Here is an 18,847-nt window from a genome sequence, read left to right as displayed (position 1 = left end):
AAACTTTGTACATAATGAACTCTATATTGTGAATCCTTGATTTCTAGACATAAATAGGAATAAACAAAATCTGTAGTTTTTGTCAAAAGCATTTCCTTTCAGACATTGGCATGAATGTGTTTCCATATATCTGAGCTGAGCTTACAGCTGCTGTGCTTCACTTCAGGATGTAATTTGAAAAGAAAATACAGCACGTTTCATTTTGGGAGGAAAAAAAAAACGTTTTAGTAGATTGTAGTTTCTTCTCTGTATTACATTTGGAAAGAGGTGTCATTTTATTTAAAGCGGCGATTCATTTTGAAGTTATTAATTCCGACCGGACACTGTCTCAGCCGCGCAGCGTTTCGAGCTGTGTGAACGGAACGGAGGACGATTCTTGTTTCTTGACAGCAACAAGACAAGAGTCCCAGTTAGTGACTTTAATCCACACAAAAGTGACTGACGATATTTTAATGGCTTTGCGAGGGGTTAAGAAGCGGCTTGCCGTTTCTGAAGAGCAGTGAATCAAAGAACCAACGAGCTACTGGATCGAAGCATTGCTTCAATGGTTCATGGTTTCAAAGTGGAGCCAAGCTGCAGAAATAGTTTATTACAGACCAAACCCTGAATATCCGACTTTATTTGTACGTCCGTATGACTCTGAAACTCGGAAAAATCTGTATAATTTATGGACTATAGGTTGACGTGAAAACCACCGAAAAGCTGTGTTCACCGCGGGGACACGTTCGGCTATTCGAGATTATTCAAGATTTTTTTTTTTTTTACCGATGACGAACGATGCGTAAAAAAAAATTTGACCGATGCAGCTGCATCGGTCCAAACCGGTCTGGATCCGGGCCTGATCCTGTAGAACTTTGTACCGAAAATGTCCATTCAAAAGTTCGGCGTCTTTCTGCATTTTGTTTTGTTGTGCATTGCATAGCCTGTACTTTTCTCGATCCTCCTTCTGTGTGAACTCAGCTATCAGCAGGAAGGAGCAGCATAAGCTCGCCCCCGACTGACGCTTTCAAAATAAAAGGCAATGAGCAACAGTCATAAAAGGCTAAAAAAAAAAACCGCAGCGTTATATATAGCCATATAATAAATGAATTATTCACCTCACTTGCTCAGTCTGTAGAGGAGTATCAGACCTCAGTGTTTTTACATACACCTCGGTCTGATATTTCCCCGTACAGACCTCGCAGTCGGTTAATAATCCTTTAATTTTTTTTTTTTTTTTCTGGATCAATTGATAGTGATATACCATGATGTGTAATTTAGTAGTGATGCCAGTTTGAAGACTATTCTGATAATAATTGAATCCTGAAAAAACTAGACTTGTTGTGGTTACTTGTTGTTCACTTGTTAAACATTTGTCTTGTATTTTATTTTGGGAAGTATTTGTGCATATATGAGATTTTAAGTGGAGGGAATGAGGACACATGTTCGTATCTGAAGTACATGTCAGGCACCATGATGAAATCTTTGTAAAGGCAAAGAAGAACAAGTAGGTTTCCCATTAATTTGTTCTTTTATTCAACGCATGCATAAATATGCTTTTAAAGTGATGATATATCGCCAGGTTTCATAATAAAAGTTACATTCTTTCACCCCGCTGATTGTAAATTTGCTCCTTCATTGTGACCTGCGCTGACTTTCATGTGAACCTTTTTTAACCATTTCCTTTGCAATTTTTCTTACGCGCCTCACTTTTCTTTAGACTGTGTAAAACCACCACCCTGTTTCCTTAGTTACGCAGGAGACCCATCCAAAAGGTTTACTATTACATGAACATCCATCACAAAAAAAAACCCTCATTGTTTATAGTTGCATTAAAATACTTTCATATATGTCATCACTTCATGACTGCTTTCTTGTCATTGCTTTTTTTTTTTCTTTTTCCAGGTGATTTTGCTCATCATATTCTACCACTTCCTCCTCCTGTCTCTCATTCATGAGCAGCGTGGCTGAGTTTAGCAGAGGCAGCCATGGATGACAAGGGCTCGGTGGGGAAGATTAGCGTGTCTTCGGACTCTGTGTCCACTCTCAACAGTGAGGACTTTGTCCTTGTGTCTCGCCTTGGGGACGAGACCCCCTCTTCCACTAATAATGGTAGCGATGATGAAAAGACAGGATTAAAGGTAAGATTGGACGAGTGTAGGCAAGGATGGAAATAAAAACAAGATAAGGGACATTGAAGAGCTGCACGAGTCAAATCAGTGTACGTGATGAATGCATATGAGTCATGTTTTAACCTTGTCCTGACATTTAAGGTTGTTGTGTATGATCTTAGACAGTCCGTACAAGATGAACAAAAATCCCTCATCAAATCAACTTCATCACAAGAACTGTAAAACGTTAATGCTTACAAAAGATTTAGGATACAAGTAACATGAATATGATTTAAGATTTTCCATTGTATGATAATTTCAGTAACACTAATAATTATGACAATAATAATTAGGGATGTCCTGATCTGATTGAAGCGATCAGGTCCAAATCAGTGCACGTTCCATCAGGCTTTGCTGCATAACCATGGTGCCAGCGGTTCAAGCAGGCAGCACTCACCAGACGTACTGCAACAGATAAATGAAAAAATGCTTCAAATGGTGATGCAAGTACCACATTCAGCACAAGTACTCCTTAGATATTACTCTCTTGAAAAAAACACAGGCCACTTGATTTTTAATAGTCAACCAGGTAGAGGTCAGTTGAAGAATTACACAGAGGTAAAAATTAAAAAATGCTCCAATCATATTGAAAGTTATACCACATTATTTGTCTGAGCATAAAGTTTCCAAAAAGGTATAGTTAGGACTATCTGTGGCTACTGTGCTACTTTTACATCTTCAAACATGTATAAACAGTCAAGGGTTAGCACGAGATTCAGAACATTAAACTCTGTTTGCGCTAAATTGCATTACTAAAATGTATGTTTTATCATCAGTGTGGGTCCCGTCTCATTCTGCTAGAAAAACTCTTTGTCAGCCAGAGGTGTGTCAGTGTCGTCACGGTGTACATTATGTTATGTTATGTTACATCCTTATTCCTAAATGGAGTAAATTCATTTTTTTTCCTTCAAAATTGTCCTTACAACACCCCATAATGACGACACAAAAAAAGTTATTTTTGAAATTTTTACAAATTTATTAAAAATATAAACTAAGAAATCACATGTTCATAAGTTTTCACACCCGTTGCCCAATACTTTGTTGATGCACCTTTGACAGCAATTACAGCCTCAATTCTTCTTGAATATGATGCCACAAACTTGGCAAGCTTACAGTGCATCCAGAAAGTATTCACAGCATTTCTTTTTCCACATTTTGTTATATTACAGCCTTATTTCAAAATGGATGAAATTCATTTTTTCCCTCAAAACTCTACACACAATACCTCATAATTACAATGTGAAAAAAGATCTTCCTTGAGATTTTTGCAAATTTATTAAAAATAAAAATGTAATACAATACTACAATACCCTCAGCTGTATGAGGATTGTCTTTATAATTTTTACGAGGACTATTAGAAAAGTATCCGACCTTATTATTTTTTTCAAAAACCATATGGATTTGAATCACGTGTGATTGCGTCGTGCGCATGCGTGAGTTTTTCCACGCCTGTCGGTTGCGTCATTCGCCTGTGAGGAGTGGTCCAGCCCCCTCGGCAGATTTTCATTGTCAGGAAATGGCGGAATGATTTGGCCTTTTTTTCCATCAGAATTTTTTCAGAAACTGAGACTGGCAGCTGGAAACCATTAGAAAAATGTATCTGGCTTTCGGTGAAAATTTTACGGGCTTCACAGAGAATAAGGACTGTTACTACAGCTTTAAGGACGGCTTTAAGGACGCTCGGCGCTCCGTGCCGCCATCGAGAGCCACAAACCATCGGATAATTTCTAAACGGATGGCTCTGTGGATCCGAGACCGTCGTGTGCACTTTCTCTGCTTATCACAAGAGCTCGACATCAGCCATTTTCCGGCAGATTTCACTTTTAACAAGAGATTTTGTCATGGAAAGCCGAGCGGAGGCTTCGCGCGTCACAACCGATTTGCAGACAAAGGAACACCTCCGTTTTGGTCTCACAGGACGGCTTTGAGATGGCGTTCAGACAGCTGTCGGTGGTTTTTCCATCGAGTGATTATCCGAGAAATTGTGGATGTGCCTGGACATGCCAGAACATGTCCCGTGAGGCTTCATCACGGCGTTGCTTTGCGCCATGCGGCACCGCCACGACGCGCAGAATTCCTCCACACGTCTGTCTCAATGTGCCGGAAAAGTGCTGATGTCCACGTCTTTTCACAATTCCTGTGCTAGTCAGACGACGTCCCGGATAAAACACAACGTCCAGTTTGGAAATGAACGGCACATTCCACTGTTACAGGAGTTTTTGTCGTGGAAAGAGGAGCGGAGGCTTTGCGCATCGCGGTGGTGCTGCATGGCGCACAGCAACGCCGTGATGAAGCCTCATGGGACATGTTCTGGCATGTCCAGGCACATCCACAATTTCTCGGATAATCACTCGATGGAAAAACCACTGACAGCTGTCTGAACGCCATCTCAAAGCCGTCCTGTGCGACCAAAACGGAGGTGTTCCATTGTCTCGCTCCATCAGCAAATCGGTCGTGACGCGCGTAGCCTCCGCTCGGCTTTCCATGACAAAATCTCTTGTTAAAAGTGAAATCTGACGGAAAATGGTTGATGTCCAGCTCTTGTGATGACCAGAGAAAGTACACACGATGGTCCCGGATCCACAGAGCCATCCATTTAGAAATGATCCGGTGGTTTGTGGCTCTCGATGGCGGCATGGAGCGCGGCGCGCCGAGCGTCCTTAAAGCCGTCCTTAAAGCTGTAGTAACAGTCCTTATTCTCTGTGAAGCCCGTAAAATTTTCACCGAAAGCCAGATAAATTTTTCTAATGGTTTCCAGCTGCCAGTCTCTAACAGTTTCTGAAAAAATTCTGATGGAAAAAAAGCCCAAATCATTCCGCCATTTCCTGACAATGAAAATCCGCCGAGGGGGTGGACCACTCCTCACTCAAAGCCTGCTCACAGGTGAATGACGCAACAGCCAGGCGTGGAAAAACTCACGCATGCACACGAGGGTTCAAGCTTGTCTGACGCAATCACACGTGATTCAAATCCATATAGTTTTTGAAAAAATAAAAAGGTCGGTTTTCTAATAGACCTCGTAGTTCTTTAATTGGTATCCCAGTGCAGTGTGTGTGTGTGTCTGTCTGTGTGTGTGTGTGTATATATATATATATATATATATGTATATATATATATATGTATATGTATATATGTATATATATGTGTATATATGTATATATGTATATATATATATATATATGTATATATATATATATATATATATATATATATATATATATATATATATATATATATATATGATCCACCAGGACTCTTCCTAGATCTGGCCACTTGTCTAAACTGAGTGATCGGGGGAGAAGGGCCTTAGTCATGGAGGTGACCAAGAACCTGATTGTCACTCTGTCAGAGCATCTCTTTGGAGAGAGGAGAGCCTTCCAGAAGGATAACCATCTCTGCAAAATCCACCAATCAGGCTTGTATGGTAGAGTGGCCAGACAGAAACCACTCCTTAGTAAAAGGAACATGCAGTCTGCCTGGAGTTTGCTAAAAGCCACCTGACGGACTCTCAGAAAATGAGAAGCAAAATTCTCTGGTCTGATGAGACAAAGATTGAGCTCTTTCGTGTGAATGCCAGGCTTCTTGATGGGAGGAAACCAGGCACCATTCCTACAGTGAAGCATGGTGGTGGCAGCATCATGCTGTGGGGATGTTTTTCAGCACAGGAACTGGGAGACTAGTCAGGATTGAGGGAAGGATGAATGCAGCAATGTACAGAGACATCCTGGATGAAAACCTGCTCCAGAGCGCTCTTGACCTCAGGCTGGGGTGACGGTTCATCTTTCAGCAGGGCAGTGACCCTAAGCACACAGCGAAGATATCAAAGGAGTGGCTTCAGGACAGCTCTGTCCTTGAGTGGCCGGGCCAGAGCCAAAACAGAGTTGGTGCATATTTGAAACATAAGAGAGCAAAATACATGCAGTGCATCTGGAAAGTATTCAATTTTTCCATATTTTATGTTACAGCCTTGGCTATAAGGTGTGTGTGTGTGTGTGTGTGTGTGTGTGTGTGTGTGTGTGTGTGTGTGTGTGTGTGTGTTATAAATTTGCAAAAATCTAAAAAAATAAAACAACAACAAAAACACTTTTCACTTTGTCATTATGGGGTATGTGGAGAACTTTGATGGAAAAAAAAAGAATTACATTCATTTTGGAATAAGGCTGTAACATAACAAAATGTGAAAAACGTGAAGCGCTGTGAATACTTTCAAGATGCACTGCATGCATTAAAAGGGTATTTTGTTTTCCTTTATTTCAAATATGTACCAACTCTGTTGATGGATAGTGCATGTGTTACCCTTCTTACCAGCCAAGCAGATAGCTCTTTCCACATAAATAAGTTTATCTTGCCATCTTGTCTGTGTTTTCCTCCGAACAGACGCTGTCCAGGTGTGTAGCCAGAACTTTAAAAGGTTGGAAGGGCCCCCCTCTTAGAGTAAAGGTTTACTTCTGAAGACATTTTTGCATATAATAATAATAATAATAATGATGAGGATGAATGTCTGTTTAAAAACTAAAACCCTGTTCAGTCAATACTACTGCTCTAAATCTACCATGACAATGCTGCACAAAGCAGATTTGAAAAGCCACATAAAAAATGTTTTTGTAAAGTAAATAAATAAAAAATCATTAAGGAACAGCTTGGCTATAAGGTACTTTTTCGTTGTTGTTGCTGTTTTGTTTTTAATGCATGGCAGAGCTGTTAACTTGTCAAGCCTGTACATTAACTTGACTTTAGCGTGCTTGTATTGTGCTCTGTGCAAATATGATACCTAAGAACATACCAGTATTTGATTGACACTCTGTATTTTTGGTTATTCGGTATTAAATGACTGATCAGGATTGGGGACAAATTAAATAAAGAAATATCAAATCGGGATGTCCCTAATAATAATAATATTATTATTTTCATATATGATGTCAGTAAAAACAGTTGGGAAATGCGGATTAGACCACACATACTATTGCACTTTGAACTGGTGGTACTCACCATTCACTTCTCAATTTATTCATTGTTGAAATATACAATAATTTATTTTTTTATTCTCACACTAACAATTCACTTCATTTCATATTTTGCTGAAACACATTCTCATTTTACCCTTGTATCACGATCCATCTTACATTTGCATTGTAAGTCTGCACGCTTTGCGTTTGTTGCTTGTAGAAATGAAATCTTTGGATCCTTGTTGATATATCCCCATAACATCATTAAATTCAGCTCATGTTGTTGCAGACTGCATAGAAGAATTCATATGTCTAAGAGCTATGCATGTTCTCTTGTAAATTGTTGGATCTTTAAAATCTTTGGTGGCCTTAGACTTAATGTGTTTTGTATCTGTGTGAGTTAATTAGGCTCTTCTGAGATTCCCATTTTTCTAAAGCCTGCATGACCTGGTACAATTTGACACGATATAAACCAAATCCAATGGGAAATCAGATGGTGAATGAACTGTGCAGTCTTTCCAACCTGATATCAGGGTGTTCATGTTCAGGGTGTACTTTTGGGAATGAGTTTGCAAAGTTCACATTTTTCCTAAGAAAACTGATGATGATCTCGTATACGTTTCATATTTCTTGTAGCTTAGAAAATCTTTTTTCAACTCGGCCATCCATCATTTCCTCCACCAAAACATCAACTCTGTGCTTGCATCTCAGATGTACCTTCTGGCAAATATTAGTTTTAAGTAAATCTTCTTTTTAAGAAAATCCTCCTCTTTACCACTTCATCATGAACCTGTCCAGCTGGGGATACAAAATGCAAAACATGCACTGTACACAATCTCTCCAATCACAGCCACAGAAGCCTGTAACTTCTGGGTTGCCTATGTGTCTTGGTGTCTTTCCCCACTCTTCTCCTTCTTGCACAACCACTCAGTCTTTGAGAACTATCTATTCCATACAGATTTACCATAGAGTGCCATACTGTTTGTATTTCTTCATAATTGATGTAAATAAAGTCCAAGACATATTCAGTGACTTGGAGATGTTTGTGTCCATCCCCTGACTTGTCCGAAGAAAACTGGCAATAAAACTGGTTATTTACAGGTATTATACCAAAGTGTTCCATTTTTAATTAATTTATATGATTTTGACTCTAAGGAAGATCATTTTAGATTTTTTTCATATTGAGAAACCTGATTTACTTTTTGTATTTGAAATGGCAAAACAAATTAAAATGTGTGAAATATCAAGTGGCCCAGTTTTTTTTTTTTAGTTTTTTTTTTTTTTTTTTTTTTTTTGGAGGGCACTGTATGACCAGTCTGTTTATCATTTGTGTGCTTTAGTTGGCCGTCTCTCTACATATACTATATTAACCCTCAAGCGACCAAGTGGGGCCATTTATTACCTTGGGCGTATATTTTTGTGCACCATTTTTCTCATTTTAATTGGAAAGGTTTCCTACCATGAATTTGTCAATCAATTTGTCCTGCATTTGTTCATAGAATTTTTTTTCAAGGATGGCTGAGCCGTGTGGAAAGTACAATCCAAATTTATGACCCCATGGGAAGATCTATGAGATTTTTGACATTGTAATTTGGCAACTCTAATCATTATATTTTGCTGTTTTGCATAGAAGCATGGCCAACAGACCTAGAATAGTCAGATTTACAGCTGCACAAGCATTGGCACTAATTCTTGATGCCCAGAGTGAGGATGAAAAAGATGGCTGCCAAATATATTAGAGAGTGAAATAAATATGAAGAATCCTAAGTATTCCAGTATATAGTCAGTGGGGTCATAAATAACCCCACTTGGTCATATTTGGTCACTTAATGGACAGACTCTGTGATGGAGCTGCAAGTGCCTTGAACACACACACACACACACAAATCATGATATGTGATATAGGGCCTGTCTCTCCACACAAACAGTAAGCAGTTTTTTGAGGAAACCTTTGTAATTTACATGCCATTGTGTGTCCCCCAAATGGTTTCAACCAAGTTGCCTCCTCTGCTCTCCTCTCCTGTCCTTCTCTCCTCCTTGATAGCTTTTGTTTTTAATTAATTAATTCATGTGTTCAGTGTCCATTAGTTTATATCATGTCTGTACTACGTTTATGTAAAAAGATACCACAAGATGGCGACAGCCCATCATGGGTATTTTGTGCAGCACACGTGGTATGTTGTAGATAGTGTGTGGCTGCATTTTTTTTGCAGTTTAATTGCTGTGCTTGCAGATAAAGAGTGGTTTTATGTGCTACATAATTGATGGGTCACAGTAATTTTGATTAAAAATAGACTTGGAAGTTGTGTGTGTGTGTGTGCTTAAGTGACAAGTGACAAAGTGACAAAGTTTTTTTTTTTTTTTTTAATTCGGCACACAAAATATTCAAATAGAAAAAAAATGAACAATTCCACAAACAAACACAGACAAAACTAGTGAGTCCGAAAGGGTGTGGGCTGAAGCAAAGCTTATTAGCGCCCACCCCTGCTAGTACAAGTCCAACAATTCTAATCAGTCATATTTACATAAATACAAATTCACTAGTACATGTCGACACACAGACATACACATCAATATACTATTCACTTATAATTATATTTATATAGTACCAGATCACAAGAAAGTCGAATCAAGGCATTTTACGCCAGTAGGGACTAAGTGCTTGCTGATTACAGTTTGAAGGCCAAAAAGCAGTACTTACAAATCATCATGACCAGTACATAATATTAAAATCCCTTCATTCACCACACTTTATCATCCAGATGGCTTGTTATTTGTTCTTTTTTTTTCCCACAACACACTCCTGTGCACGTTTCTTTCCCAGTCAGCCTTCTGAGTCAGAAGAGACAGTATGTCTAAACTTGTTGTTTGTTATGCAGGTGATTTCTGAGGAAGGGGTCAGCTTTAAGGTTAGTCTCTTCTTTCCTCTCCTCCTCCTCTTTGCTGGCATTTTCATGTTTTTTTTCCTCTTTCTGTGATGTGATTATGTGGTGATTGTCCGTGCTTTCTGTTTTGCTAGGTATTGATTGATGGTGTTAGCATTATCACGTTATCTTTTAGCTCTGTTCTTTAGGATCGGTTTTTATCAAGAGCTGAACCTCAGAAAGCTAAACAAAGTTGTGTAGTTAGCCACTTGATTGTACCTAATAGTTTTAAATGTAGACTTGAATGCTTGCTGTGTTTTGCCAGTTTATAGAAAGAACAGTCTATTTGATACTATTATGTCATTAGGAATGTAGACATACTGCCCACCCTACTGCAGATCATTTCTTGAGTCTAATTGCCTTCAGCTAACTAGCAGATGCGATCGTGGTCGTAAGGTTGCATCCACCCATTGTGGACACAAATGTCATTGCAATGTTGCTCTTTCAGTTATTTCTTTTTTGTTTTAGACATTGCTGCAGAAGACATTTGTGATTTGTGTGAATCTGCTGTCCTCTCTCTAACAAGTTCCTTGGCAAATTAGAAGCCAATTTGGAATTTTCACAATCATCGAATTAATAACCTAACTATGGGTTTGTGTATTTTTAGCTTGTTAACTTCAGAATACCCCAAATAAATTAAAATGTGTAAAGCAGATTCTTGTGAGTTTTTCTATTACAGGTGTGTTGTGTGCAGTTATTCTGCTCCACTGTCCAATGATATTCATGTTCATGATGTGTGTATGAAAACCTCTGACCAGACCTGTGCCTTCAGTGGTGTGAAAATGGGCAACTGTTATTATGTACACCAATCCTGATGAGTGAGTCTAATCTGGGTTCTCTAGGTCTTTATACGCATAAATCAGGGTGGGCATGAACAAGCAAAACAGTGCAGGTTTTCCTTGCTACAATCTAAGTGGGTGTTTTCACAGAATCAGGTCTTTAGAAGCTAATCAGTAAAACCATTTGCTGAGGCAATCTGATGCATGGCACATGCTTCATGGCACACTGTTGCCCACCACTAGTTTTAAATCTTTGTGACACCACATGCATGGTTCTTCAGGAATGGGATGAAGAATAAATTTCATGTGACTGTGCCTTAAAATTGAATCAACTGTGACCAGACCTAAGGACCATCCCACTGTAAAATGTCACCAGTGTCTGTCATCTACTTTTTTTTTACTCTTACACAAAAACAAATTAACAGGGTGAGTACATAACCAGCATCCCTCCTCCAGTGGTAACTATATACACACGGCTGTGACATGGGTGTTGCATGTGGTTGTATGTACTTGATATGAATGTACTTGAAAATTGTCTTTAGACTGTGTTTACAGTACCACAAACGGTTGATTTGAGTCTATAGACTGTTTTATGTCTTATATTACTCGGTAGTGCTCACTACAATTTAAACTTGCTGTGTTACAGTATTACTTTGTACATGCCAACAGGTCCTCATGCAGAGAAAATTGGTACTTGTCACCTTTTGAGACGCTATATGTTTTGTCAAGTCTGAAAATTACACTTTCTTTGTTATTGATAGATTTTGAGCAAAATCTCATACTTGATGTTGGCACAGCCTTTCAGATTTCTGCTGTTACATGCCTGCTAATTACTAATATTGGCAAAATGTGTCCAAAACCTTTTGTAATAATAATTACATAATGAATATGAAACTGCGGGACTGCTTTTTGTCCTTAATTAAAACAACAACAACAACAAAAAATTATTTTATGTGGTCTCCTGCATTATGAAGAAAATTAATTTGCATTTGGTGAGGTTTAATAGATTAATTTTTCATGTGGTAGTGCATCTACAGTGATGTTTAAAAAAAAACAGTGTGGTTTGTAAGTTAAAAACATCATTTGATTTTTGTTAGCATGGGAATGTGAATGATTTTTTTTTTTTTTTTTTTTTTTTTGGATGTAGACACAAATTGTGAAGTTCTAAATATGTTTGCACAGTGCTGTATGTGTCAAACAAATGGTTGGAAAAAGTTATAAAGCTTTTTCTTTTTAAATTACTACTTCCAGAAATCAATTTCAAGATTACTCTTAAATGAACAACATAACCGCCAGAAACAATGGTTAATTTCAAAATTGTACAGTATTTGTGAATTGTAACTGCGGTTAGGATTGAAGATTTGTAAAATTCTGACCAGCTATGTTCAGTAAATGTCCTACCTTGGTTGGCTTGATAAATTGTAAGAGTATATTATATGTTTAAATGTTTTATGCGCGATTCTTAATGTAACATTTTATCTTTTATTTTCTTTTTTCCCATTTGGGTTGGTGTGTGTGTGTGTGTGTGTGTGTGTGTGTGTGTGTGTGTGTGTGTGTGTGTGTGTGTGTGTGTGTGTGTGTGTGTGTGTGTGCGTACATGCGTGTGTGTGTGTGTGTGTGTGTGTGTGTGCGTGTGTGTGTGTGTGTGTGTGTGTGTGCGTGCATGCATGTGTGCGTGCCTGTATGCATGTGTTAGATTGTGGGCAATGGAAGCGAGCAGCAGCTCCAGAGGGAGTTAGAAGATGTTCTCATGGACCCATCGGTAGCTGACACTGTCCTCTGTCCTGAAATGGACAGTCTTAGCGGAAGCCATCATGGCCTTCCTTCCACTACAACGTCACCTGTCCCACTGGGCTCAGACCCTCTAAGCATACCTTCATCCAAGATGGAAATGGTGCTTCCAGTACAGACTCCTCAGGAGAGTGAACTGAATGAGAGATCATACCGAGGTAAGCTGTGGAACGACTTTCTTTAATCTATTTTGATGTCTGTTATACTTGTTCAGTGGCTCTGGCTTCAGTTTTTGTGAAATAAAAAACCTTATAGTAATGTATCTGATTTAAGTAAGTTGATATAAAAATATTAACTAAAAAGTCCATTCAGTGTTACAAGATACAGATTATTTATTGTCATTGTAACCAGTACAATGAAGGTAAGGTGCAAGCCTTTCATTGCAAAGATAAACCCGAGTAAACCACGCAAAGACTTTAAAGGTCTGGAGAAGAAAAGAAAAATAACCATAAAAGTTAACCGAATGAAAGAGGTATGTCCAGCGAGCAAGTTAAAAAAGAAACAAAAATATAAGAATGTAGTAGCAAAAAAGAGATTCCATATAAAAAAAGAGAAAAGTATGTACAAAACTGGATATTTCAGTGGCAGTGGATATTGTACAGAAACAAATATTGCACTCATTTCAAATATGGCAGGTGACATGGTTATTTGTTTTCAGTGGCATTCACTCTATTTGTACTTGCTTTAGTTTCCCTGTGCCATCTGCCTGATGGCAGTAGCTCAGACAGAGTGTCCAGGGTGGGATGAGTCGTTTAGGATGGTGTTGGCTCTCCTGAGACCGTAAGAGCCGTGAAGGTCCCCCAGTGTAGGTAGAGGGCACCCAGTGATCTTCTCTGCCATTTTGGTAACACTCTGGAGCTCTTTCCTGTTTACCCCGTGCAGTTGGCAAACCATGTACAGACACAGTATGTGAGGATGCGCTCCATGGTAGATCAGTAAAAAGTCACGAGCAATCCCTGGTTTATCTTATTTTTCCTGAGGATTCTCACAAAGTGGAGTCTTTGCTGTGCCTTCTTTACCAAGTGTATGGTGTTCCTGTCCCAGGAAAGTTTCTCATCTATATGGACTTCCAAGAAACAGGAGTCCCTGACCCTTTCCCCACAGGTCCCACCAGTGATAATGGGTTGAATGTCTGTTCTGTTTCTTCTGAAGTCTATGATTAGCTCCTTGGTTTTGGGTGTGTTCAGGAGCAGGTTATTTGCTCTACACCACACCATCAGCTGTTCCACCTCATTCTGGTAGGCGGACTCATCTTCTCCAGTGATACAGCCTACCACTGTGGTGTCATCTGCATACTTAATGAAGGTGTTGCTGGTGAGGATACGGGTGCAGTCAAAGGTGTAGGGGTGAAGAGCAGCGTGCTCATCACACAGCCTTTAGGGGAACCGATGCTGAGTGTGAGAGCTGTGGATATGTGGGGGCCAGTCCTGACGCTCTGTGAGCTATCTGACAGAAAGTCCTTAATCCAAAGGCATGTGGAATGAGGTAGACAGAGGTTCAGTAGTTTCCTCACAAGACCATGGGGGAGGATGGTGTTGAATGCTGAACTATAATCCACAAAGAGAAGACGGGAGTAGTTACCCTCTTGCTCCAAGTGGGTCAGCGTGGTGTAGAGGGCAGCGGTCACAGAATCCTCTGAACTGTTGGCCTTGTAAGCGAATTGGTATGGGTCTTGAGTGGGGGCTGTGAATGAAGAGATTGGAGCAGCCATTATTTACATTTACTTGATGCCTCTTTTCCTCTTATTCACCTTGTAGCAGACACTTTTCATTTAATTCTTTCCAAGTAACCGCTTGTTTGACACCAAGGCATTCCAGTGGTCTCTGAAGAGCCCTAGTACCAAAGACATCCAGTTATGGCCTTAGATCTTGGTACTTTTTATGTGCAGACATAAAATAATAACAAACCTGAAAAATAGTCCTCTCTCTGTGTCACCTCACATCTGTAGCAGATGAATCGTCATCAGACGGAAGCCCTGGAAGCCCAATCCCTGATGAGGACAGCGTCGTGTTCAGCCAGCTGACATATCTGGGGTGTGCTTCAGTCAACGCCCCCCGCAGTGAGGTGGAGGCGCTACGTATGATGAGCATCCTCAGAGAGCAGTGCCAACTCCCTCTTGATGTCACACTGTCTGTGCCAGGCGTTTCTGAAGGCACTGTCAGGTAACATAAAATCTGCACGATGAGGGGAAATGTTGGTGTAATATACAAGGGGGTATCAAAAAGTTTTGAGCCTCAAACAGAAAGAGCAAGATATTTGGATTTATAATGTTTTATTTTTGAGCACAATCCCCTTCCAACTCCTTACACTTTGTTCCATCTAGTTTGCCAGTCATTGATACCCGATCAGTAGAACTTAACATCTTGGTCCCCTAACCAGTCCTCCGCTGCAGCAGTCAGCTCATCGTCATCCTCAAATCTTTGGCCCCGAAGGTATTTTTTCAGCATGGGAAAGAGGTGGAAGTCGCTAGGGGCTCGGTCTGGAGAATAGGGTGGGTGAGGAAGAAAGTCATAGCTACATTCGCACACAGCGTCCATGGCAACCTGGGTGGTGTGGACTGGTGTGTTGTCCTGGTGAAGCAGAATGCCACGACTAACGCTGGAGAGTTTGTCTCTTCCACACAGCGTTATGACTCAACAATTGAAGTGAGCAATATGATCCTACATGAAATAAGTAACTAAGGCATTGATGTAGATCAGGTGTGATGCATTGGAATATCCGACTGGCAAAAATGTGCAAGGCTTAAAACGTTTTGACATCCCCTCGTACACTTGAGAAGTGAGTGGTTATCTGTGTTTGGCCATCATTGAGAGGAAAAAAAGGAGCACAACACCACCTTAGGTGAAGAAGTTGTATTAATTTGTATTTTAAGTGTAAAATGATGCGTGCTAAATATTTTGTAGAATTCTTCTTTTACTGTCCAAAAGCTAATCTTCGTAGTAATGTAGTGTATTCATCAGAGGGACTTTGGGTCCATCTGTAAAGATGCTTTTAGCTATGGGCTAATATATTTAAGGTCTGATTTCTAGATGATAAAAAAAAATGAAATTAAAAAAATCTAAGTTATATAAAGTTGAGGCTGTTCGTGTAGCATTAACAATTAAAACAACTGTGTACATTTATTTGGTAAAAATAAAAATAGATCAAACAGTTAGCAAATATAATACATTGAATCAATCACTCAGTCGAGCTGAGTGATTGATTCTGCAGCTATAGGCTAAGGTAACGTTAACTGATAAAACTTCAGTGTTCAGTGACGCACTAATGTCTTGTTTTATTTTCAAATTGCTCCCTCACCTCAGACAAATTTGCAGAAGCTCTGTTCTTCAAACTCGGTGTGTGTACATATCCAAAAGTGAAGAATTTCGGATCGAGTGTGTCTGTGAGAACATATTGGCTGCTATCTCTCTCTCTCTGACTGGGTCTGTGGGTTTCTGGCCAGGCTGGCCGCTTCAGCACCACCTGGCCTCACTAGTTGCTGAAAAAAGCCCCTCCCAGCAGGGTGATGTCCATCACTCATTCTTCTGCTTTTTGCTCCTAATCTTGTGGTTATGACTTGCAGACTGAGTGTTTCGCTCTTTCCTGTCATGAATCCATGATGGCGATTGTCGGCATTGTTTACTGGACGTTCAGAAAGCCAGATAGTGACGTAGAAATTTCTGCCCCTTCTGCCCATCCAGACGCGTTGTTACTGCATCCACAAAAAAATGCGAGCGAATGCGTCAGAATAATCACATGGTGTGAAAGGCCCTTTAGGCCCTCTGTCCATAACGGCCCCCCCTTTACAAAATCCTGGATCTGCCCCTGAAGTACACTTTAGTAAAATATGTACATCTTTTGTTTCTGTTAATTCTCACAGGTTGTTGGAACCCCATACCTGTGTTGAAATCGCCAACTACCCCATCTATAAGATCCTATTTTGTGTACGAGGCCACGATGGCACGCCAGAGAGTGACTGCTTTGCCTTCACTGAGAGTCACTACAATGCTGAAATCTTCAGGATCCATGTGTTCCGCTGCCAAATCAGAGAGGCGGTAAGCATAGATTGTTTTTACTTTTTTTCAAGCATACAGCACATATGTAAACAATTTCCTTGGTGATTCATAAAATTCTTTCTTATTGTTATGTAGTATTTTGTGCTGCACTGCTAACTAAAACAGAACACATAAAAAGTCATCAGAGGGAATTTTTCCTTTCCACTGTTGTCTGTGTGCTTGCTCTAATTTAGACCTTACTTATGCATTGCGCCTGAGGCAGCTTTGTTGTGATCTGGTGCTATGTAAATAAATTAAATCAAATTAAATGATTTCCTATTACTTGTTACTTTTTATTTTGCTTTGTCTTTTATTTGTTTTATTGCCTGTTGTAATTTTATTGTTATTTTTAATTTATTTATTTACGATTGGGGGTAACTTGGTGCCCATTTCTTAATTATGTACAGCACTTTGGCCGACTGCTGTCGTTTTAAATGTGCTTTAGAAATAAAGATTGAGTTAAGTTGAGAGTTGAGAAAAAAATTAAGTTTATTGCTTTAATTGGTCATGTACCTCCAAATCATTGCATTTCTTATTTGCATTAGCACATGAAATAAAGTACACATTTATTTTACTTGATAGTTTAAAACAGAAGGGAACCTACTTCTCTGTGCTATTCATGTGATATTTAGGCTGTTCAGACAATGAACCCAAGAGGGAGCTACAACTCCTCTTACAAATGCACCATATCTACACTGGACAAAAAATATAAATACAACGCTTTTGTTTTTGCTCCCATTTTTCATGAGCTGAACTCAAAGATCTAAAACATTTACAATAAAAGATTTATTTATGTCTAAATCTGTGTTACTGAACACTTCTCCTTTGCCGAGATAATCCATCCCACCTCACAGGTGTGGCATATCAAGATGCTGATTAGACAGAATGATTATTGCACAGGTGTGTCTTAGGCTGGCCACAATAAAAGGCTACACTGAAATGTGCAGTTTTACTTTATTGGGGGAAGGGGGGAGTCTGGGGGGGGGGGTGTCAGAAAACCAGTCGGTATCTGGTGTGACCATTTGCTTCAGGCGGTGCAACACATCTCCTTTGCAAGTCAGTTACGTCGGTGAACTGCAGTCAGATCAAGACCCAGATGAGAACGACGAGCATGCAGATGAGCTTCCCTGAAGATGGTTGTGGACAGCTTGCGCAGAAATGCTTTGTTTCTGCAAACCGATTGTTGCAGCAGCTGTCTGGGTGTCTGGTCTCGGACGATCTTGGAGGTGAACATGCTGGATGTGGAAGTCCTGGGCTGGTGTGGTTACACGCATTATCCGGTTGTGAGGCCGGTTGGATGTACCAAATTCTCTGAAACACCTTTGGAGACGGCTTGTGGTGTGAGAAATGAACATTCAATTCACAGCTCTAATGGACATTCCTGCAGTCAGCATGCCAGTTGCACGCTCCCTCAAAACATGTGACATCTGTGGCTTTTTTTTTTTTTTTCATTATATTTCATTTCTATAGTGCCAAATCACAACAAAGCTGCCTCAAGGCACTTCAGACAAGTAAGGTCTAACCTTATCAGCTCCTAGAGCAAGCACACAGGCGACAGTGGTAAGGAAAAACTCCCTCTGATGATATTGATGAAGAAACCTCAAGCAGACCAGACTCAAAGCGGTGACCCACTGCTTAAGCCATTCTAACACAAGGTTTTTGCAAAGTTTTACAGAGCTGAAGGAACAGAAAATAGGAAATCAAACAGCATAACATGGCAAAAGAAAACAAGATGAATTTGATGACAGGTCCACACAGGCGTTCACACCACGGGAATGGCTCATCCAGCATTCCTCATGCCGTCAGTGGGCCTGTTCCTGCTACAACATCCATTCCAAACAGCATTGTGCTGTGTGATAAAATTGAACATTTCAGAGTGGCCTTTTTTGTGGCCAGCCTAAGGCACACCTGTGCAATAATCATGCTGTCTAATCAGCATCTTGATGTGCCACACCTGTGAGCTAGGATGGATTATCTCAGCAAAGGAGAAGTGCTCACTAACACCAGACCAGAGGATCCTCGGTTCAAACCTCAGTCTGACCATAAAATCACTAAGGGCCCTTGGGCAATGTCCTTAAGCCCCGGGTTGCTCCCGGTGTGTAGTGAGTGCCTTGCATGGCAGCATCCCAGTGTGTGTTTATGTGAATGGGTGAATGTGAGGCATCATTGTAAAGTGCTTTGAGCGTCTGATGCAAATGGAAAGCACTATATAAATGTAGTCCA

At 40.0% G+C, this 18,847-nt stretch overlaps 1 protein-coding gene and 1 long non-coding RNA gene across 2 annotated transcripts in view; one reads left to right on the top strand and one right to left on the bottom strand.

Moving 5' to 3' along the window:
• The window catches only part of LOC117529379, an 883,736-nt gene that overhangs the window by 373,209 nt on the left and 491,680 nt on the right, over positions 1–18,847 (bottom strand). The window lies entirely within an intron of this gene.
• Positions 1–18,847, top strand: part of LOC117529366 (rab GTPase-activating protein 1) — a 176,219-nt gene that overhangs the window by 20,524 nt on the left and 136,848 nt on the right. The window contains 5 exon segments of the mRNA XM_034192126.1: positions 1,885–2,120; positions 9,976–10,005; positions 12,496–12,748; positions 14,539–14,752; positions 16,450–16,624. Of these exon segments, the coding sequence (XP_034048017.1) occupies positions 1,968–2,120; positions 9,976–10,005; positions 12,496–12,748; positions 14,539–14,752; positions 16,450–16,624 (825 nt within the window). The 5' untranslated portion in view covers positions 1,885–1,967.

Source organism: Thalassophryne amazonica, chromosome 17, assembly GCF_902500255.1.
Source record: "Thalassophryne amazonica chromosome 17, fThaAma1.1, whole genome shotgun sequence".
In the NCBI taxonomy this organism is placed as follows: Eukaryota; Metazoa; Chordata; class Actinopteri; order Batrachoidiformes; family Batrachoididae; genus Thalassophryne; species Thalassophryne amazonica.
The sequence above is the reverse complement of the archived record's forward strand: the minus strand, read 5'-3'. Positions and strand labels throughout refer to the sequence as shown.